The following is a 24186-nucleotide window of genomic DNA, read 5'->3' as shown; positions in this document are numbered from 1 at the left end:
CTGAGCCAGGACTAAGTTCCAGCATCTAGTCCTGAAAAGGAGTAACTAGAATAGGAATCTCAGGTCAAAGGACAACCCACTATTCTGTCACTTTGAATGGACAAAGCTTTCTACTGGTTGATAGAGGCTGTCTACTGAACTCTCTATTGTTGACCACTGGAAGTCAAGTATCATTCAGATCCGGATGCCCATCAATTGGAGAATGGTTGGGTAAATTATGTTATATGAAGGTTATGGAATATTATTGTTTTGTAAGACATGACCAACAGGATGAATACAGAGACTTACATGAACTGATGCTGAGTGAAATGAGCAGAACTAGGAGATCATTATACACGTCAACGATGATACTGTATGAGGATGTATTCTGATGGAAGTGGATATCTTCAACATAAAGAAGATCTAATTCAGTTCCAGTTGATCAATGATGGACAGAAACAACTACACCCAGAGAAGGAACACTGGGAATTAAGTGTAAAATGTTTGCACTATTGTCTTTCTACCCAGGTTACTTATACCTTAGGAATCCAATTCTTACTGTGCAACAAGAAATTTGGTTTTACATACATATATTATATCTAGGTTATACTGTAACACATTTAATATGTATGGGATCATTCAGATCCAAACCTAGGTCAGGGGATTGCTGAGCTCAGAATAGGGAAACAACAAGCCTTATTTGCCAACAAACCACTTTGGGAGCATTGAAAGCTTGCAAATCCCCAGCTTGTACTGAGATCCTGGAATAACCTAACCCTCAATACACCAAGAAAGCACTATGGCAAGTGGAGATCTTCCCTCCAGAAGTGCTAGTGCAGCCTTAACATCAACCCAAGTCAAGATATCAGCTGGAAGAATGGCAAACAAAAAAAAAGGAAAGAACCCCACCATGATTGTAATTCGGGTAGCAGGGATACTCAGCACAGAAGAGACTGACCTAAGATAGTAAAAGACAAAATTCAAAATAAGGGTGATTGATTTTTTATTTCAAGTTCACATGAAAAGGATTTGGGATTTTTAGCAGGTTTTAAACTCATATGAATGAACCATTGGAACATGATAGTCTAAGAAGCTTTCTTAGGCTACATTAACTGAAGCATGATACTCAGGCTGAGAGTGGAAATAGTTGGGTTTTCTGGTACTGTGCCCTAGATCATTTGTGGGCACTGCATTTTAGGAAAAGTATATATAAGTTGGAGTGGGATAATCAAAATGATGAAAGGCTTGGATATTATGCCATAAGAAGGAAATGGAATGTTTAACCTGGAGAAGGGAAATCATCAGCTGCCTTCAAGTATTTGAAGGCCTGTTATATAGAAAAGACTTGATATTTTTTTCTGCTTGCCCCCAGTGGGTGACACTGGGACAGTGGGAGAAAAAGGATGAAAGTTTCAGAGAGGTAAATTAAATATATTGGCTGTAAGGAGAAACATTTTCCTCCCCATTATTGCTGTCTCAGAGTAGAGTAGAGTAGAGTGGATTGCCTCAGAAAGTGGCAGCTTCCTTTTCATTGAGAAAGTGTTCCAGTAGAGACCGGGTGACCACTTGCTGAGGTTGTTTAAGATAGTACTTTTTGGATGAAACTTTTGACTTCCAATTTAGAATATGTGCTTCTAAGAAAGACTTTTAAATTATATTGGGGATAGTCAATTTATTATTGCCTTTATAGCAATCCAGGTCCTAGAATTCAGTGTCTGTATAGTCAATGACACATTCAGAGATAAATAATGTTTCCTCCTTTAGGGGGTTGTGTGTATCTAATGCAAGGCAACAGATATTTTGTCAAAAATCTTTTTGGTTTAAGCCACGATTCTTGTTTTTAAATTTGGTTTTGTTTTGGTTTTTTAAAATTGCTCTTTTGGGGGTAAATTCTTTTCCTTCAGTTCTACTGACTTTTCAAAACCTTATTGGTGTCTCTTGGAGTATCTAAGCCAGCAGGAGTTTGCTTTGTTTATTTCACAAGAGAGAATCAAGAACAAATATTTGCAATTTCGTTGACCTTACATACCAAGGACCTGTGCCTCCAGCTGTGCCAGTTGCTGTTTTGCCCAAAGCACAGTTTCCTTTCTTAAAAGAGCTGATCCATTTGGTGTTGACATCTATGCTGTATCCTTCCTGCCACAACAACACACTTGGCTGTTTGTGTTTCAAACTTGTATCTTATCTGCAGCAACCCATGTCAGCTAGAACCAGACACTTAATGCTGAAGCCTTTTCCTGGAAGAAATTTAGCAACAAGCTGACCCTTCTTGAAACGTTGGAGAAGGTTTTGGCCCCAAAGAAAGATTCTTTCCCCCCCACTTTGTTTGCTTTTGAGTTTAGATTTTAGACCTCTCTTTATTCCAGCGTTTCTAGGAGCCAGGGAATCTCTCACAGATGATTTGTGGTTTAATTTTGCCTTGTAACAGGCGAGGAAATGTCTGCCTTTCAAGGTTCAGCAACTTGAACAAAGGCAGGTATGATCCTGTGTGGGAGCGGGAGAGGATGATGTGTCTACACATGCAATCCAGACCTTCATGTTGGGCAATTTCCGGTAACTGACACTCAGTGTTTAATTACCTGAAATTAATGCCTTTTGCTGGAATAGCTTCATTTGTTTGCATTGGTTATGAAAATGACTCCGGGAGTTTTAATCACCAGAGGGAAAGCCATTTGTAAGTGACAGATGATGAGATGTAGCATCAGTAACCTGTATCCTGGACTGTTGGAGGACAGAGAGGGGAAAATGCTTTTCTTGTTTGGGACGAAGATTATAACATGTTGCAAGCTGTAAATCACACAGAAAAGGCGTTTCCTAGTAGTGCCATCATTGAATCAAAGCAAATTTCTTCTTAGTCCTTAAAGATTCCTGGAAACTGGGTGTACAGGAAATGTCAGATTAATGGTTTAAGCGGCCATTGTGAGGCTGGAGAGATGACTTTTCATCACTCTTCATCTGGTTTCTATCCTCTGAGACTATCATTTCTTTTGCTTTGGTTGGGCGGAGCTGTTGGATACATTTGTCAAAAGAAGCTTTCTTGGTCAAACCGAAGGAACTACACTTGGTCATTAAAAAAAAAAAAATTGACACTAGTTTATGGCTTTTATTTTTAACCTATTTGAGAGATAAAGAATAGCCCATTTATTTAAAGAAATTTTTTTGCTCCCAGAATAATCACAGATTTATAGCTGGAAGAGCTCTGAGGCCTTCCGTTCATTTTACAGCTAAAGACATTGACGCTTGGGGAGTTCAGAGGCTACTGGTATTACTAAGATTCAGAGATGAGATCGGAGATTAGGGTCTCTGATTCCCGAACCACTGAGTGCTCTTTTTTTATACTACATCGCCTCCCCCAGGTCTGCCTGGAGGTAGCTGGGTGATAGAGTGAATTGAGCACTTGGCCTGGAGTGAGGAAGACATTAGACATTTATTAACTATAGATTGAGGAAAATAATGGGATCTGAATCCTAAAGTTTTTGTGAGTACCAAATGAGATACTATTTGGGAAGTATTTAGTACAGTTTCTGGCACATAGTAATGCTATATGCCTATGTGTTTCCTTCTTCATAAAATATCATACCTATTCCGGGAGCAGGTGGTATGGAAAGTGCCCTCACTTAAAATCAAGGAGTGTGGACACTACTTCGTAGGATATAGGTAGGGCCCTGGGAAGCCTGGCATAAGATTACTGGGAATCATGCTAAGGTTCCCAGTACAAAAGGAACAGAGGTGGGGCAAGGAGGGAGATTTCCCCTCCCCATTTCATCTAATCCTTGCTATTTTAATTACGTACCCCTGCCAACTTAGTGCTAAACTCTTGTTTCTACACTGCTGAAGGACTGCAAGTTTTGCCAGCGCCTTTGAAATTCAGAACCCTGCATAGAATTTTGCTGTTCCTTTCCCCCAAATTTAACTCTGGTTAACATTCAAAATCTCTTCTTTCTTGTGACTTGGAATACTGTCAGTTTTCATCTCTTATCATTCTCCCCTATGGAAGCAGTGGTGCTAAGAGCATCAGTCAGAAATCTAAAAGGAAAATTAAACAGGAGTGTAGTTTTCTTTTTCTCTTCTTCCCTCCCTCTTTCCCTCTCTCCCTTTTTTCCTCCTTCCCTCTTTCCCTTCCTTTCTCTTTCCTTCTTTCCCTCCCTTCTCCTTTCCCTCCCTCCCTTTCTCCTTTCCTCTCTCCCTCCTTCTTTCCTACCCTCCCTCCCTTTCTCCTTTCCTCCATCCCCTCCCTTCCTCAAAAGAGTGACATAGGCCCTTGCCTGACTTCTTTTTCATTGGATGAAAGAACACATCTCACATAACCTGTCAATTACTGTCAAATCATCACTCTTAATTTCTGTGGTCTCTCTCTGCAGGCTCTACTGCTAATTAGTCATGCTTCTTATGATTGACATGCTGCTTAGTAATGAATTGTGAATTTTTTCCCCCCAGGGCCAAGGTTCTGGCATGGCTTCCCGCTTCAATGCTGTTTGTGGGGATAATCTACGCAGGTTCTAGGGCATTATCTAGATTGGTAAGTAACGAAGAAACAAGACCCATTGGACCAATGTATTATTCTTCCTTAAAAATAACTTGTCTTTTTTTTTAAACTTTATTTTAAATATTTGAAATAATTTTCGAATAGCTTTTGTTCAGCATGATGTTTCACATGCAGATATAAGTATATAACTAATTAATTTTCTTAGATTATTCCCTAAAGGGCTTTTAGTTTTATAAGAAAATATTTTTGATGTTTTGTAGTTTTGAAACTTAAATTTGGTACATAAAAAGGGAGGTTTAATTCTTTAAAATAACATTAAATCATATCGGCTAAATTTTTACCAAATAGCTGTTTCATTGAGAGGAAGCTTAGAGTAGGAGGCGATGCCATCATGAACTTGGAGAAGTCATTCTATTTTAGCTTTCTCACATGGAAAATGAAAATGAAAGATTAGGTCATTTTTAAGTTTCCTTCTGGCTCTGATTATTTACGGTTAAAGTTCCTTTCCAATGACTGTATATATGGTCATTTAAGTGACTTTAAAATGAATAGACTAATCACATTTGAATGTACATCTGTGATGCTTGGCTCAAAGTTGTATTTTGTGTTGTGTGTCCTTTGTGTTTTTGTTTTTGTTTTTGTTTTGTTTTGTTTTGTTTTTTGCATAGTTTGCTAGAGATCTCTGTAGTAATGAGTTTTCTACTGGCTTATCTGGTTTTAATAATAATAGTGATAACAACAATAATGCAATAATATGTCACCTGGCATCATAGAGGGTGGGGTATTCCAATAAATAAATTTTTAGCTAATTAAAGCTTACATCTTTTAATTTTCAAGCTTACTGTTGAAATAAATTTGAATTTAGAAATCCTACTAAAATAGTATATATTGATTGGCTCTCTTCAAAGAGTCAGAAAATGTAGTGGATAGAGAGCTGTGCTTGAAAGCCAAGAAGACCTGTGATCTGAACTGTCTCTGATAATGAGGATCAGTCGAGTCTTGGGGAAAGAATTTCAGGGAAAAGGGTGGTGGTTCTCAGGCAAGGCAGATTTTATTGTAAACAGTGACACAGGCTTAGTCCTTAATGGATCAGCAACAAGCTAGAGAAAGAGCCTCATATTTATACACATTTCTGGGCCAGGTATCACTGGTTAAGTTAATTTTATAAGGCAGTTTGCCACAAAGAACAGATAAACAAGTTGCTGTTGCCCACCCAACCCAATGCAGGAGCCTTCGATTATGCTATGTGTTTCAAAGATCTCCGTAAACAAGATCAGTCACATTGTCCTATGGGGAAATTTTGTTTTGAAGGGCAAGAGTATAAAGCAAGGGCTAAGGCAATCCCATTATCTGACACATACTGGTTATGCGACCCCCCCCCCTCTTAATTTCTCAGTAGCCTAGGCAACTCTTATAAAGTTTTAAGTTATAGAGAAGATGCTGACTGGCATAGGAAGGATTTTCTTTATCTGGGAGTTCTCTATATCAATAAAATTACAGGTTCACTCCCTGTCTCTTAAGCAGAGAATATAAACCTAATTTAATCTTTTCTTGATGATGCAGAATCTTCCTTATTAAGTAGTTGTTGCAATGATTCTCAAACTTTTTTTCCTCAGTATCTTTATACTATTAAAATTATTAAGAATCTGTCCAAAGAGTTTTTGTTTATATGAGACATATTTATATATATTTACTATACCAGAAATAAAAAAACTAAATTTGAATTTGCAACCTCTGAAAGGGTTGCAGGATTTTCTGAATCGCAGAATTCATTTGAGAATGAGTTATTGAACCATGTTGCATCATTGTGAAGCCCTCTAGGATTATTGGGTAATGCTTTATTGTCTGTCACTAAATGGCCTCAGGCTGCCATGTTTGCATATTAGTAGTTCTTTTTTCTCTTTCCACCACCCAAACTGAATTCAAGAGTGGAGGAAACCATATGCTTCCCTGTGCTGAGGATTCAGTGGGACTACCCCAGGCTGCCACTCTAAGGCAATGAGGAAGAAATGTGGCTCATGCTTGATATATTTATGGAAGATAATGTAGACAAAATATCTGGTGTGAAGTTTGCAAACCAACTATATAGAATAATCAACATTTTAAACAATGAGTTACCTCTTAAAAGAAAAAGAGCTTACAAGTTTTGCCTATAGCTAAAGCTCAAACTTCTAATAGGAGGAGATCACAGAGGGATTTAAACTTCCTAGTGTGATGTGCTTTCTCTACTACAAATTCCAAAGTTCTTTGTGTACAGATAAGGAAGGGACAGAGTATTGTTTAACTTGGGATGTCAATTTTGCAAGAAAATTTGGAGGCTATGAAATGAACAGGAAGAAAACCGGAAAGGGTTAGTGCCACTAGAAAGGTGAGGAACATTTTTCATCAAACTCTACCAAAGAAGATTAAAACTAGAAGTTACAGAGAAGGTGTTAGAGTTTCCTGGAGCTCTGAGGAGTTAAGTATGTGTTAGGTAAGGGACTCAAATACAGGGTTTGACTCTTATGACCTGTTCTCTAGCCATTATGTTACACTTGTGACAATAGAAATGTATAGTAAATTTTTTCTCAAATGTTAAAATTTTCCAAAAAGATAATAAGTGAAGTGAAGAAATTTTTAATCATTTAAATTTAATAATACTTTAAAATATATTTAAATTTTTTAAAATAATTAAAATATTTTTTAAAAATTTAAAAATTTTTTTAAAAATTTAAAATAATTTAAAAATATTGAAGGGGGAAAATACATGAAGAAATATATGCTTAAGCAGTAGAAAGAAAATGCAAGAAATCTTGAGAAATGCTTAAGTGGATAACAGTTAGAAAACCAAAATATATTCGAGGCATTTAGGAGTTTTCTTAAACACTTAGACATTAGACTATGAATTTCCTACCTAGATAATCTGCCCATGGAGTGAAGATGTTTCTAAATTTAACATGATGGAAATATGGGGCTTTGGTCATTGGATTAGGGCAGCTAAGAGAATATAGGAAACTTCAACTAATTGACTGACTAAAGATTAGACACACAAACAGCCTTTAAAAAGCAAGAGCCAGCTCTGGGAAGAAAGCATTCCATCTCTACCTGTCATTATTATTATTATTATTATTATTTATTAATTGTCTCCTTTTTGCCTTTTGGTGAACATAGCAAGGATACGTCTTTACAAAAGGAAAAATAAAAATTATTATATTATGAAAAGGATGAGAAGAACTGAATGCAGCCAAGAAATTATGGGAAGCAATAATAGCAAAACTACCAAAATATCAGGGAGAATTTGGAAATGTTAATGTCCTAACAAAAAACAGAATCAATATTGTGCAATACAAAGTGGACAGTAATATGAAGAGAAATAAGATCATAGAGTTATTCAAGTGAATAAAAGACCAGGAAATAATGCATTAGAAAATGATGGTCTTGGAGAATGGATCAAGATCCTCAAACTCCAGATTTGTTGTGACACTGGAAAACATTGACAAAATGATAATTTCATAGTTGAAATGAATTGAGGCAAATTGAGAAATTATTAGCTGCTTTGCTTTAGGCAGAGAGAGCTCCAGCAGATGTCTGGACAATTAGAAGTCCATCACTACTATAGTATGCCTTAGTGTCAAGTTTGTGATCTGTTTTCTGAATTCCTCATCTGTTTCTTTTTTCCATCAGGGTGGTCTGTCTATTTAGATGACAACATTACATCTGTTTCTGCCTCTGTTGATCTATGCCCATTTCCTGTCCACTGTACTTCTTCCCTCTGGTTTCTGGATTTCCTCACATGAATATAACTCCATTTGCTGTTTTATTCTACTCTTCCCTATCTCATTCCATTAAAAAAAAAAAAAAAAACTATCCTATTTCTCTTGAATAAAATGTATCTATTCTGATCCATAATCTGTTTTCCAATTTATCCATTTTCAAAATCCAGGTTTGTGGTTTAAACTAATTGTGTATTCTGTCAAAAAATGTTTTGTTTTGTTTTTTACTTATCTCCTTTGAAGACAGATAGAAAGTAGCACAGTGAATTGAACTATTTATAAGATGTTATGTTGGTCTGTTAGGAAAAACAACCAAAAAAAGCTAAGCATTGAATAAATAATACAATCTAGATAGTCTATTATAGACAATCCTGGGCTTTTAAACACTTGATATTCCAGTGACTCATTATGTGTACAGACACTTCCCATCCTTCCTTATACCTTACTCACATCTGAGACCTCTGACATTGCAGCTTTCATGAAAAAAAAATGTGGGTCTTGGAGACACTGTGAGAATTTATAAGTAGAAGGCCAGGAGTAAGCTGTTCCTGGGGAAAGTAAATGTGGCATAATGTAGCTGATGTCAGGCAAGGCCAGGATGGGGAGGAACAGGGTCCAAAGTATCTTTTCACAAAGCAACATCTTCCCCTGTAATTACCTGAATTCTTCACTTTTCTCCCAAATTTCTACCGATTAGATATTCTTGTAGGTTGACAAGTATCCTCTTTTAAAAATAAAAATATGAAAAATAAAAAATCTTAGCTATAAATCAATTCTAATAATGCAAATTGGTGCACTCTTTGCAACAGTGGTCTTAGAGAAGAATCAGGACATTGAGAAGTTAAGGAACTCACCAAACTCACCCAACAATTATGTACCTGAAGAGAGACTTGGACCAGCCCACTACCCTGTCTTATAGATGTTGTCAAGCAAATTAATTCACAGATCTGTTTAATGTAATGAATAAAGGGGCTGTCTTCTGAATAACAAAGACCTGAGTTCAGATCCTGCTTTGGACATATCCATAACTGGGAAAGTCTTTTACTTTGGTAAAACTCCTCTTCCCCCAGGCACCTTTCTAAAACTTTAAATCTCAGAAGGAGCTTCCTTACTTGAAGCAGAAGACCTCTTTATATCTGTGAACATAACTGAGTCCTCCTAACTCTTACTTTTTTTTTCCTAAGAGGGAAATAAAATAGATCATTTTGACATGTATAGCACTTTAGTGCTTTTCAAATCTTAAAATACCACATATTATGGTTATTAATCGTGATTATTTTTATATGAAATCTTATTTACACTTAATTGTCTGGCCTGACAATCGCTACCTAGTAAACTTTATTACAACAATCTATATGTTCAGAGGCCTTTTTTCTTCCTTTTTTTGATTCTACAATTGTTTTGTGGATGGAGATACCATGGCAGAGTGAATTTGTGTCAGACTTTTGAGACAAGAAGTCCTCAGGGGTCCACATTCTGCTTCAGACAGTTCATTTTTGTGACCATGGGCAATCTTATCTGTTGAATGGAGATAATAATTCCCATTGTACTCCTTTGCAGCATTGTTTGGAAGCCCATTTGAGAATGTATGATAAAGCACTTTGCATACTTTCTAAATGTCAGCAACGATGGTGATGATGGTAAGCAGAGTGTTATCGTACCATAGATTTTTCCACTATTTTAAATGTGTTTTTTTTTTTTCAAAGCAATGTATCATTTAATCCTTGAAACAAGTGATAAGGTTGATCATATAGGCATTCTCTTTCCTGATTTGACAGATGATGATTGAAGTGCATAGAATATACAAAGAAATTAAGCAGCTTATGTAAGGTGACAAATGATTAGCATGGACTAAATCCCAGATCTCCTAACTCTTAGACTCATACTCCTTCAGATCTTACTCATTAGAATGCCAAGCAGTCACACAGAATCCACTCTTTGAGGATAGCACTCCATAGGGGCAAAGCTGAGCTATGTCGGTTCAATCTCTTTCTAGACTGTTGTAGTTCACTTTACAGAAAGATACCCTTTTTTTTTTTCCATTGGTTTTTTTTAAACAACCAAAATCATTGTTTGTTTATTACATAAATACCATAATCTTGCATCTTTTGGGATTTTTCTGCTTGTTTTTAAGGCAATTAAAATGAATAGATATCATCAGGTATGGGACTTTAGTTGGCTTGAAAATGGCTATTAGCATGATTGGTCAGTTCATTCGATGAATTAGGTAGAGCTCATGGAAGAAATATTCTGTACCTGTGGGTGTGTCAGTATGTGTTTAACAACTTCCTAACAGAGTGCAGTCATTTAAAAATAAATGGTTATTGATAAGGCCTTGAAACATTGCTCTGATATCTTTACACCAGAACAAAAACACATGGAGCAGAATTGAATTAATAAGTTTACAAGTGCATTTTTTCAGTGGTCTTTATAAACTTTTCTCCCTTTAAAATTCACAACTGACTTACCTACAACATTAGTTAAAGGAATCGTTACTCTAGCGATGTTATTGGTTGTTGGGATGTCTGGGTTTATGTAATAGAGAGAGGAGCTCTAACTTTGCTCCTTTGTCTAGACCTCTGGCTCCTGAAGCCAGGTCTAATTCATGCTAATAATTTGTCTCTTTATCGTCCCTCTGCTGCCATAAACCTTAGGTGACTGATGCAACAGTTAGGACTGTTGAAGAGAGAAAAGATTTCTCTCCCTGTACTTGGAGTAATACAGCATACTTCCCCCACCCTCCTGCACTTAACAGGCTCACAGAGACGAACATCACGCTGAGACAGCTGGCAGGAAGTGCAGGAAGCACTACTTTTATGGGGACGGATTTCCAATAGTTATTGGTTATCCCAATCCAAGTGACATTTTCCAGGAACTTTGAGTCTTCTGATAGTTTTCCTTTAAGGATTTAGCTTGGGAGATTGTATTCTTCAAAGGCTGTTCTGAAATTTGAGCACGTTGATAATAAGAACCCAGACTCCCATTGTGTAGGTATCAGGTGATATTCTCGTAACTTTGGATACTCACAACAGAAGACTTTTCTGCTCCAAGAAGATAAGGTCAGGACTTAGCAGGGTATTGCAAGTCTGGATTGTTGACTGGAAGGTTGGCTGTTCCACTTATGCTTTTGATGCGGGCGTAGCCCCCTTTAAGATTCCTTGTCTGATCTACCTTTGGGACAAGATCTGGTCAAAACCAATCCGTATCTGAGCCAGTTTGGGCCTGTATCCAACCCCCAACTATCTGAAAAGCCTTCCAGGAATCAGCCCATAGGCTTCTTGAGGCAGATAAAAGAGCCAAGGTGGAATCATCTTTTGCCAGAGAGTTGAAAGATGCCAGTCAAGTTGCTTTGAATCAGAGACCCTCTGTCCCTGCTGCTGCTGTTGGTGTGTATCTTCCTCTATCTAATGCCTTTACTACCCAGACCTTGGCCTTGCTTCCAAACCTTGCAATAAACCTTGTTTTTATTCATCTAGGTTTTCGGGCCTGTAAATTCATTTACAGGGGACTCTCGCCGCCACTAGACCTGATTTAACTTCGTATCCTTGCTCTGAATCCTAAGGGGTTGCAGGGGAACTCCATGTGACTTCCTGTACCCCAATCCTGCCACTAGACCTCAATTAATCCTATTTACCTCATTAAGTATTTACCTCATCATGTTACCTCATCACTTTGATTTTGCTCTCCTAGCTTCAGAATCTGTCTTTCTTCTCTCTCTTCCCTCTCCTCTTCATTTTTCTTCCCTCTCCTCCCTCCCTTCCTCTTCCTTCCCCCCTTCCTTCTTCTCCCTCCCCTTTCTTTCCCTCTCCCCCTCCCTTCCTCTCCCCTCTTCCCCCTCCCTTCCTCTTCTCTCTCCTTCTTTCTCCCTCCCTCTCTTTTTTCCCCTCTCCCTCCCCTCCTCTCTTTCTTAATTTCTCTCGCACTCTCTAGCACCAAACTCATTCAACAAATGAAGCAGGGTGGTGTGTGTGAGAATCCACAGAAAGGATGAAACCCATGTGTTGTTAGTTATCTTAGCTGGGCAAACTGGAGCCAGTTTTGGCTCCAGGGCACTAAAAAAATGGCTCCTAAAACTAATGCTGCATAATGCAGGTTGGCTCCACAAAGGATAAATATGTAAATTTTGGTGTCAAATTCTCTTGAATATTATTTTCCATTGTGTTTCTCTTGTGGAGGTGGTGTGGTGCAGGGCTCAAGATACTCATAACGGAAAATCCTAACTGAATGTTGGATGGGGATGGGAGTGTGTGTGTGGGTGTCAGTCAGAGTCCAGCTGTAGAATTAAGCCTGTTTTTAAATAGTCAGCTAGTCTTTCCTTTACAGAGAAGTACTCAAGAAAGCAGTTGGCTTTTAAGCTATCTTCTTACATTATATAAAAATGTTGAATATTTAATACAACCCTTATAAAATGATGGCAGGCAGTTATTAAAAATAGATTTGTGTTGAATTTTATTAAGGACTAGAGGAAGGAAAAGATAGTGGAGACCAAAGTATAGAACCTCAGACTTGGAAAGGACCTTAGAAAGCATCTGATCCAACCCATATTTGACTAAGAATGGCTTTTGTAACAAAATCCCCAATAACTGGAATGTACAGAGGATGTGAAATTAGAAGGCTTGATTTTGAAAGTCCTAACTCACAAACTTACTAAGAGTGTGACTTTGGATAAGTAAGTTATAGCTCAATGGACTCAGTTTCTTGAACTGTAAAATGGGGATAATTATAAAATTAAAAAATCATGAAAACCAGGAAGCAGAGATGGTGCAATATGATAGAGATTATTTGGGTAAAAGTCAAAGGAGGCAGAAGCAGAAGTGATTTAGTCATTTCTAAGAAACATCTGACACTGAAAGAGCATAGCTAATAAGAAGACTGTTAAAGAACTTTAAAAACCAGCAGGAATCATTGGATTTCCTAACACAAGATGAAACTAATGGAAAATGGACTTATGGACATTTATAAATAATCAATTTATGATTATTTGATCATGTTATTTGTTACATACTTCTAGCATGTGTTATGTTACTATGTGTTTATGTAATCTATGTAATTAATGCCTCTCATATTGATGGATTTATGTTTCAAGGTCATGACCACCCTATGTTCTAAATCAAAAGAAAGGGGGAGATGTTAGGTTCTTACTAAGTGCTAATGAGATAATGAGATATTAGGTTCTTATTAAGTGCTAAGTCGGTACTTGACAATTCTCTAGTTCCGGACTTTCCTGGGGAAGAGCTTGCATGCTTGGGAGGAGCAAGTTCATTGGTTGAAGTAATTCTTCCCAGAAGCTCTTCCCCTCCTCCTTCTTGCTCCACCTCTGAAGGGTTAATTGAGGGAGGATATGAGAGATGCTCCTGTTGCTCAGAATTGTACTTAACTTTATTGTTATCTGATTCATCCTTTTCACCTAGTTTAGTTGACACTTCCCCATTTTGTTCCTTCTGCTCTTCCTTTAGAATAGCATTTTTAAAAGCCATTTGGATTAAATTGTAGGTATGAAGTGTATCTTTGGAAATTGAGTTTAGTCCAGAACCAAAGGGCAAAATGTCACAAGGGTAATTGTAGTGTTCACCTAATTGCTTTCCTACTAATTCCCATTCATCTGGATCTAATTCTTCTTCCAGAGAAAAACAAGGACATATGACCTTCACAGTTTTTAAAAGTTCAGTAATCTCCTCCAAAATTAAAATCAATCCTTGATAATGCTCTCCAAACATTTTCCTTGAACAGAAGGCGTTTGCCCCATTTCACTATAAGAGATTGCTGGTTTAGCCCTTAACAAGTTAAGTTCCTTATTTATCTATTAGCACACTCACTTAATCTTTAACAAAGTTACTCACGGTTCTGGGTCAGAGAGACCGAGATCTGGATCGGAGGCTTTTCCACTGGAATCAGGATCGTGTCTGTCCCTGTTCGGGCGCCAAATTGCAATGGTCCGGTCTAGCTCCTCCAAAGGGCTCAGGATAAGTCCTTGTCAGGATAAGCAAAAGTCCTTGCCCCACATTGGGCGCCAATTTGTAAGTGTGTCTCCAGAAGCTGCCGATTGCTCTCTGGGAGCTGTATCAACTCAAATCTCTCGAACAGATTCTTCTTCCTGTAGAGAGCCGACTCAACTCTGGCCTAGAGCAGAGATTCCCTATCTCTGGAGTGCTACCCTCTTTTATGTTCCCAGAGAATGGGTGGGGGTTTAATGCAAGGGCTTCTGGGAAGAATTACTTCAACCAATGAACTTGCTCCTCCTAAGCATGCAAGCTCTTCCCCAGGAAAGGCTGGAACTAGAGAATTGTCAAGTACCGACTTAGCACTTAGCAAGAACCTAATAGTCATTGAATTATACTTAATGTTTATTTGGACCAAAAGAGGAAATAGATGAGTTTGGAAAACATTATGGGCACAGTACAGACATTATAGAGTAATGATGACGACTTCAATTATCCAGACATTTGTTGGAACTCTTTCTTTCAAAAGTAGGATGACCAGTATCTTCTTTATTTGCTTTGTTGATAATTTTATCCTTCAAGAGGGGAAAGATCCAGTAAGAAACAATTTTGATGGGTGTGAAAATGATAGCTACTGTAGTGGGAGGGTGTAGGGGAATATAAACACGCCATCCTAGAACTTATGATAAAGAATGATTATAAACCTGCATATAGTCTAATGTGCAGGTTAGATTTGGGGAAAGCATATTTCAGAGTCCAGAGGAAAGAGAGATAGGATCCATGAAATAAAATGCTTTAGAGAAGCAGGACACACACACACACACACACACAAATGTAAGACCTTTTTTTGTTCCCCTTGAAAACATAAAAGGAAACAATTCCATTGAGGAAGCAAAATCAGGTTTGTCTCAAGAGATCAGTTTGGATGCATGGGAAAGTAATCATATAACTTACATTTGAAAAAGAAATGGACACAAAATAGAAATAAGTCTAGATAACAGACAATGAATATGGCTGGTAAGGTCATGTAAAAATAATGTCAGGAATGCTAAAACTCAGAATGAACTGAGACTGGCAAGGGAAGTTAAGGACCACAAAAGGGCTTTTTTTGTTTGTTTTAGACAAATTAGAAGGAAGAAGAACATTTAAAAGGACTAGATATAGATGGGATTTTTGCTTAGAGTAAATAGGAGGAGAGCTGCTCAATTATTTGACTTTTCATTTTTATATTTGGTTATTGAATTTTTTCATGTGCTAAGCATTTATATTTTTCAGCTCACTTTTCCCTATTTCCCACTGAAAAAGGAAAGGAAAGGGAAAACATCCTCCTTTAGCAAAAATGTATAGTCAAGTAAAACTGATTTGGATATTAGCAAATTCAAACTAAATTTCTTTTAGTATCCTGAGTACCTTACCTCTATGAGGATGACATCAATCCTGGAATCATTGTTGTCCATTAAAAGTCTTTCAAAATGGCTCATTTTTTACAACGTTGATATTCTAGTATAAATTGTTCTGCTTCTGCTAACTTTATATTGTATCAGTTTATACAAGCCTTTCTATGTTTGTCTGAAAATGTCTTTCTTTTAGCATAATAATATTGTATTATCTTCATATGTTAGTCTGTCGCGTATTTCCTAGTTGATGTTCAACCACTTAGTTTTGAGATCATAAATGAGAGAGAGACAGAGATAGAGAAACAGAGATAGAGAAAGGAGAGAGGGAAGGGGAGAGGGACAGATAGACGGACAGAAGGAAGGAAGGAAGGAAAGGGGGGAAAGAGAGGGAGTGAAGAAATATTCAAATCTCATTGAGATTTGTTTCACTTGTATCTGCTGAGGAGAATTAACAACCTTTAAACTGGGAATAATAGAACAAAATCGACTAACAAGACAAAAAAGGAGAGATATAGTAAGCTTCCATTTATAAATGCAGATCGCTTATCCCTAACAAACTACATCATCAGATTCTGAAATAAGTAGATGTGATGATTTAATCACTGTGCATGATATTTGAAAGATCATTGAAAACTGAAGAAAACAGAAAGTTTAGGATTGAACAAAGGAAAATGTTCTCTCTCTTTTTAAAAGTAGGGTGGCAGAAGAGAATGGAATCTGAAAACTGTAGATTCTTTTTTTAAATTAATTTTATAATTATAAATTTTTTTGACAGTATATATGCTTGAGTAATTTTTTAATAACATTATCCCTTGTATTCATTTTTCCAAATTTTCCCCTCCCTCTCTCTACTTCCTCCCCTAGATGACAGGCAATCCCATACATTTTACATGTGTTACAGTATAACCTGGATACAATATATGTGTGTAAATACCATTTTCTTGTTGCACATTAAGTACTGGATTCCAAAGGTATAAGTAACCTGGGTAGATAGACAGTAGTGCTAACAATTTACATTCGCTTCCCAGTGTTCCTTCTCTGGGTGTAGTTATTTCTGTCCATCATTGATCAACTGGAAGTGGGTTGGATCTTCTTTATGTTGAAGATTTCCACCTCCATCAGAATACATCCTCATACAGCATTGTTGTTGAAGTGTATAGTGATCTTCTGGTTCTGCTCATTTCACTCAGCCTTAGTTGATGTAAGTCTCTCCAAGCCTCTCTGTATTCCTCCTGCTGGTCATTTCTTACAGAACAATAATATTCCATAACATTCATATACCATGATTTACCCAACCATTCTCCAACTGATGGACACCCATTCATCTTCCAGTTTTAGCCACTACAAAAAGGGCTGCCACAAACATTTTGGCACATACAGGTCCCTTTCCCTTCTTTAAGATCTCTTTGGGATATAAGCCCAGTAGTAGCACTGCTGGATCAAAGGGTATGCACAGTTTGATAACTTTCTGAGCATAATTCCAGATTGTTCTCCAGAATGGCTGGATTCGTTCACAACTCCACCAACAATGCATCAGTGTCCCAGTTTTCCCACAGCCCCTCCAACATTCATCATTATTTTTTTTTTTTTCTGTCATCTTAGCCAATCTGACAGGCGGGTAGTGATATCTCAGAGTTGTCTTAATTTGCATTTCTCTGATCAGTAGTGATTTGGAACACTCTTTCATATGAGTCGATATAGTTTCAATTTCATTATCTGAGAATTGTCTGTTCATATCCTTTGACCATTTATCAATTGGAGAATGGCTTGATTTCTTATAAATTAGGGTCAGTTCTCTATGTATTTTGGAAATGAGGCCTTTATCAGAACTTTTAACTGTAAAAATATTTTCCCAATTTGTTACTTCCCTTATAATCTTGTTTGCATTAGTTTTGTTTGTACAGAAACTTTTTAGTTTAATGTAATCAAAATCTTCTATTTTGTGATCAATAATGATCTCTAGTTCTCCTTTGGTCATAAATTCCTTCCTCCTCCACAGGTCTGAGAGGTAGACTATCCTATGTTCCTCTAATCTATTTATGATCTCGTTCTTTATGCCTAAATCATGGACCCATTTTGATCTTATCTTGGTATATGGTGTTAAGTGTGGGTCCATATCTAATTTCTGCCATAACTATAGATTCTTAAATTTAATTTCTGGGGAAATTCTAGAACAGGACATTAAAGAGATTGCTGATACAAAGAGCCAGCATAGATTGATCAAGAATAGGTCATTCCAGTCTAACCTTTTTACCTTTTTTGATGGGATTATTAAAGTAGTAGATGAAGGGAATGCTTTGAATATAGCTCACCCAGATTTTAGCAAAGCTTTTTAAAAAATAGGTTTCTATCTATTTTTATAATATTTTTTGCTTTAACATCACCTAGATTTCTCCCTGTATAGCCTCCTCTTCCCAGGGTGCAGTTCCTATTAACAAAGAAAGTTTTTTAAAGAAAAAGAGGAAGATAAAAAAAATCATTAAACAGATTGATCAATACATTTAAAAAAAACTTATTCCATGTTCCAAAGGAGTAGAAGTAAGTATCTTCTCATATCTCTTCTTTGGGGCCAACCTGTTTTTTTCAATTTTGCAATGTTTATTTTTTGGTCATATATTTTTTTTTATTGTGAAATAAAAGATTAACAAAAGTCACAAACTTTTCAGTGTGCAAAGAGCAAAAAAGAGTACAACATACAAACTCATAAACTTATTTTATATAGTTTATTAAAGTGTATATTAAATTTTCTTTATTATTAACCAAAGCTCAGAAAGAGAGATATAACATGGGGGACAGAAAGATGTTTTATTGTTAGGATTTGAGTTCTCCTTTTGACAGATACTGACTATGTCACTGGGGGTAAATCAGTTAAACTTTCAGTGTCTTGGTCATAAATTACATGAGTTATTGATCTGCTTTGGTGGAGGCAATTTCCATTCTGGAAGTTTCACATACCAATGGCATTACAGGTCTGGATAAAAAGGGGGTGGGTGCTTAATAGGTAAGGTGACTTGCTTAAAGAGTTAGCACTTAAACCTAGGAATTATTCTGACATTGATTCCAGTATCCTTTCCTGCCTGAAATGGTTTAGCAGAATTTACATTAGTGGTAGTAACTACATTGTCTTCGTAGAATTTTGAGTTTCAGAGTGGCTGTAAATAATAATCTCCACAAATTACTTTAGAAGGAAGAGCAGATAAACTTGGGAGCTTCTGGTAACTTGAATTTGCAGAATAACACATGACTGGGTTCTTTTCTTTACTAGTTGGTGAGAAAGCCTCCAATATAAATAAAGGCTTATGATGTCTTATCATAAACAAGGGTATATGGGTGTTGTACTAGAAGATCCTCCATTTTTGTTTAACTTGTTGACATTTTCTTAAGAATGAAAATCAAATCCCTTACACTAGGAACATTACTGGAAAACGTACTGATTTCTGATGGTCACTTTCTTACTTTTTTTCTTTTTTTCAGTCCATTCCTGTGTTCTTTACATTACACAATGCATCAGAAGTTATTGTCTTTCTGTATCTGAAGTGCATTTCAAAAGAAGTAAGTGTGCAACTGGGCTCTGCTTTAGACAGAAAAGAGGTTTATAAATGCGATCAGGAATGCAGTTGTAGTCCATGCTTTGGGTTAACTGTCTATGGTCACCAGTCACTAGTTTTAAGGATCAAGTTTTTAATCTTTTGGGAAATGAGAGTTTCATTGGAATGAAATGTTTTATTTGCAGAGAAGGTTTGGCTTGGCCCTTCCTCTCCTTCCCACCATTCTTGTTTAGGTTTAGGTTCTTCTTCATTCTTTTTATACATTTAACTTCATTACAAAAGTTGATACTAATTTAAAAGAGAATACGATGTTTATATGTGCCTGTGCACGTGTTAAGGTGTGACACTTGTGGGATCAGTTCTTTACTTTTATACATGATATAGCTTGAAGATTGAAGTACTGTGATGATCATAGTCTCTCCAGCATGTGTCATTCCTTCATGGATTTAGAAGAGATGTATTCCTTTTTTCCTTCATAGGATACTGCAGTACCATTTACTTACCTACCTAACTTCCTATCTGCACAAAGAGAAGTGGGTAATTAATGTTGTTTCTTGTGTAGCAGCATAGTTAATTCCTTTGCTCATTCCTTGTTCTATTTCTGAAGTCATCTGATTGAAAGATCTGAAAGCAAAGCGTTCCCTTCTGGAAATTAAAAGGATTTTTAGTTATTGGGTTGATTTTATTATCTTAAAAGATGAAATTTACCAACTCATACCCTGAAAAGGCAGACCTATTACCTTTAGGTGAATTGTAACTCAAAAATATTTTAAATTCACAGCCAAAATGAACCCCAGAGCTCTGCTTCTTTCCCCTTTTAGCCAAACTATTATGGTATTGGGTGTATTTATTGAGATATTATGGTCCTATTGGTATGTTATACTCAAGGGACAGTTATGTAGATAATTATAGAATAACAAATAGCTTTACCTTCATAGCATATATTTTAGATTCTCTCTCCCTATGTAATGTAAATTTCTCATTTCCCATTAATAGGTTTCTATCTTTGTCACAAAACCTGTCCCTGCAATTAGCATATACTGCCATCACTTGATGTTACCTGATGATGATGGCAGTGACAAGTAATAATAAGTGTTCCTGGTCTGATCAACAAAGACATAGGATCACGTTAATGAAGGGAATTCCTTACAGTGATAAAATCAAAATTTTTTATTGTTGTTTTTTGTTTTAAATGGGATAGTGAAATTTGTAAGAATCTCCTTCTATAACCCCACAACAAACTACTTAAACTTTTTTTTTAGTTTCATGTGAAATCTTAAGTTAATCATTACAACCAACAAAAGATTCGTGTTATATTACTCCAACCAACTAATTTTTTAGAAGATTTTTTTTGATAAAAATAAATTTATTTGGATAGGGAGTTGAACATATTTTACTTTGTTTTCTTACATAGGTTTGTTTGTGTGTATAGCATTCTGAAATATTGGTTCCATTTTTCATTGAATACCCATTCTCCATTTAGCTATCAAAGGGATCTTCTTTAAAATTCAATTTGTCCACATCATTCCCTTCCCCCCCCCCCTGCCATTTAATATGCTGCAGTGGTTTCCTGTTTCCTTCAGCGATCAAATACAAAATCTTCTGTTTGGATTTTAATGACCTTCATAAATTGACCACCTCCTACCTTTCTAGTCTTCTTCTATCTTATTTTCTTCTATATACTTTGATCCAGTGGCAATTCCTTGCATCTTGGTTTTCAGCATTTTCTCTGACTGTCTCCCATGAGTGGAATGCTTGCCATTTTTATATCTGTTTCCTGGCTGCCTTGTCTTCTTCCAAGCCCCAGCTAAAATCCCACCTTCTACAAGAAGCCTTTTCTGATCATCCTTAAATTCCAGTGCTGCCCCTCTTTTGATTTCTCCAATTTATCCTGTTTATAGGTGGTTTATACATACTGGTTTACGTTATTTCTGGGCTCCTTCTGGGCAGGGAATGGAGCTTTCCTCCTTTCTTTTTCTTTGTATTTCCATCACTCAGCCCAGTGCCTGACACCCAATACTTAATAGATGCTTGTTGACTGAATGGCTAACTGCTTTACATAGGTAGAAACAGCCAATAGAAATGCTGTGTGATTTCCATAATTAATAGTAAAAACAAAACAAATGGGAAAAATCTTGATTTGTAAACACAGAAAGGCTATATTAAAATGGCTTATCCCCGACTCATTCTTCTGCCCATGCAAAAGCTTCACTAAATTTCATTGTATAATATGATTTCAAGCCTCCCTTATTAATGCTTTCTTTCATTATAATTTTGAATTCATTTGTTTTTATGTTTGTCTCTTTTCTTCCAGCTTACATCTCCTGCAAAAATCTGGAGGTAAGTCAAGAAGTTCCTGTTTCTAAAACCAAACAGTCATGTTCACTTTGATCCAGAATAAATATTTGTATTTGTCACACTAGAACAGAGAAGTTAATGAATTATGGATGCTAGCATTTTATATATGGAAATCTTATTATCTTTTGTACTGTTCATGTAATTTTATCATTTTATTATTTTTTTCTCTAAAGATTTATTAGATAATTCTTCTTGGGTGTGAGATAAAGAGGATCCCTGAGCCACATTTTTGCTTTTGTCGAATGGGGGTTAGCTAGGTGGTGCAGTGATAGAGGGAGTCAGGAAGACCTGAGTTCAAAACCAGTCTCAGATATTTACTAGCTATATGACCCTGGGTAAGTCAGTTTGCCTCAGTTTCCTCATGTGTAAAATGAACTGGAGAAGGAAATGGCAAACTAATCTAGTATCTTTGCCAAGAAAATCTCATATGGGGTCACAATGAGTCAGATATGATTGAACAACAGCAATTATGGAATAGTGATGCAGAGACAAAATACAAATAAAGGGAACATCTTTGGGATGTAGTAAAATTTAGTAAAAAATTTGGTTAATTACCACTTTGTAAATAACCAGTAAATAACCATATGGAAAGAGCGCTGGAAATATAGCCAGGGGACATGAAACCAGGACACAAGTCAGGAGTCTAAACCATTTGCCCCTGGTTCCTGTCTCTAAAATAAGAGGTTGGACCAACTAATCCCCAAAGTCCTTTCTGGTTTTGCAATTTTGTTGTTCCATTTAACCAGCTCCCATGTTCTTGTTGTGCAATGAACTCTGCAAGGAAATTGAAGTTTTCTTCCAGATTCAAGGATTTAAAATCAGTGGTTTCAGACATTGCATTGCCTACTGTTCCCTGGTCCAGGTCCAGCCATGCACCTCCCCTTCTGCCTCCCTCCCCATTGTTATTAATACAGGGGGGTATCGAATGCCCAGAATTCCAGGCACACTCTTCTTATTAAAAGAGAGATTAATAGGAATTACAGAGAGGCGTTAAAGACCTGTAACATCTAATTGCTACATTCTTCCAGATGTAGTCAAAAGATTTAGCTGAGGACTGCCAAGAACTTTGAGAGGAAAAGTGGGCAGCTGGCTAAAGCATTTTATGCCATGCTTGGATGACCCCATGATCATTAGGCTGGGCGCTTCTTCTGCTACTGATCAAAACTTCTGTAGAGCTACCCCACGAGCTACAGGCACTTCTCCCATTCTTTTACTATATTAAAAGACAGAAATGTAGAAATCAAGTAAGCAATCCAATTTGACCAAGGTGCTTCCTTTTCTGTTTATCTTTCCCTTTTCAATCCACCACTCAAACTTCAAAGCAAAGCTTAAAAATATCCATTTAAGATGTGGGTGGAGGAAACATTTTATATGTTGACTTTCATCTAGATATATTGGGGAATTTGTCACCTAAGAATAGGGAGGGTATATACTATATTTTGTAGTATTTTTTTTACATATGCACAAAATCAAGTAGCTATTATAATTTTTATCAATGCTACTATTATTACTAAGTTTACTAATAAATCTTCACTTTTCTATCTAGCTTATACTTAAGTCAGTTTTTTCTTCTTTCAACAACTCACATTTTATATAGTTCTTTAAGGTTTATAAAGCACTTCTTTCCCAGCAGTGGAAGGTTTCCAAGTATTATTTCCATTTTTCAGATGAGGAAACTGAATCTCTGAGAAATCGTGCTTGGCATTGGATTCAAAGCCTGTTTTTATATTTCAAGTCCAATGCTCTAGATTAATGTTTAGCATTCGTAAAGCCTTCCATGACAACTCCAGCCCCATTTGACCTTATTTATTGATTATATTGACTGCCTGGCTGCATTATCATACACTTATTGACATGTTCTTAATTATTCTCTTTCTCTTTCATATACGTATGCATAGCCATTCTAGTACCATTTAAGAGATAAAGCCCATTCTTTTCTATTTTAAACATATTGCTATATTAGTCATGTTCTGTAATTCAGAAAAATCAGAACAAAAAGGGAAAACTATGAAAAAGAGAAAAACAAACAAAAAAAGTGAAAATAATATGCTTTGATCTGCGCAGTCTCCATAATTCTTTGTGGAATGCAGATGACATTTTCAATCTTAAGTAAAGACCATTCTTCAAAGCCTGTTTTTTTTAAGAGAACTGATCTGTTGTCAGTTAAATCCTGGATTCAAAACTAGATTCTAACATTTACTAGTAAGTGTCAGTCAGCTCACATGCTGGAAATCAAAGAAAGGATCCCCAAAGATCTCAACAGGCTGGAGCAATGGGCCAAACCAATGTGCTAAAATTGAATACAAGAGGGTGTGAATTCCTACAGAATTGAAAAAGATCCATTGCATAAGCATCAAGTATTTTGTTTGGGAAAAAAATCTAGTGACCACTGATGAGTCACTTAAACCCACTGAGCAGGTCCTTCTGTTCCTATTGCAAAGGGGGTAGTGTCGACTTCTAAAAGATCATATATAAGGATTGCCTTGATATCCACAAGGGGGTGCTCGTTCTCTTTCAAGGATGATTACTTGAAGGCATCTTGGGGTCATTTGGTCCAACCTCCTCGTTTTACAGATGAGGAAATCGAGACACTCCAACCCCCCCCCCCCAGGATTGGTTGCCTCGTCCAGACTCACACAAACAGTTAAAGTCAAAATTCAAACCGAGTTCTTCTGACTCCAAAGCTATCCTTTCCACTGTGCGATGCAACTGCTCTAGCTTTCCTAG

General features: G+C 36.6%; 1 protein-coding gene across 2 annotated transcripts in view; it reads left to right on the top strand.

The window, feature by feature from the left end:
• The window catches only part of TMEM241 (transmembrane protein 241), a 159328-nt gene that overhangs the window by 27567 nt on the left and 107575 nt on the right, over positions 1-24186 (top strand). The window contains exons 4-6 of one of the 2 annotated variants that reach the window (XM_074276582.1): positions 4417-4498; positions 19028-19105; positions 21416-21441. In XM_074276582.1, coding sequence (XP_074132683.1) covers positions 4417-4498; positions 19028-19105; positions 21416-21441 — 186 coding nt within the window. The remainder of the gene's footprint in view (positions 1-4416; positions 4499-19027; positions 19106-21415; positions 21442-24186) is intronic. The other variant, XM_074276586.1, reaches the window with a different exon arrangement.

This window comes from Sminthopsis crassicaudata, chromosome 1, assembly GCF_048593235.1.
Source record: "Sminthopsis crassicaudata isolate SCR6 chromosome 1, ASM4859323v1, whole genome shotgun sequence".
Classification (NCBI taxonomy): Eukaryota; Metazoa; Chordata; class Mammalia; order Dasyuromorphia; family Dasyuridae; genus Sminthopsis; species Sminthopsis crassicaudata.
This window is presented reverse-complemented; position numbering and strand designations above follow the sequence as displayed.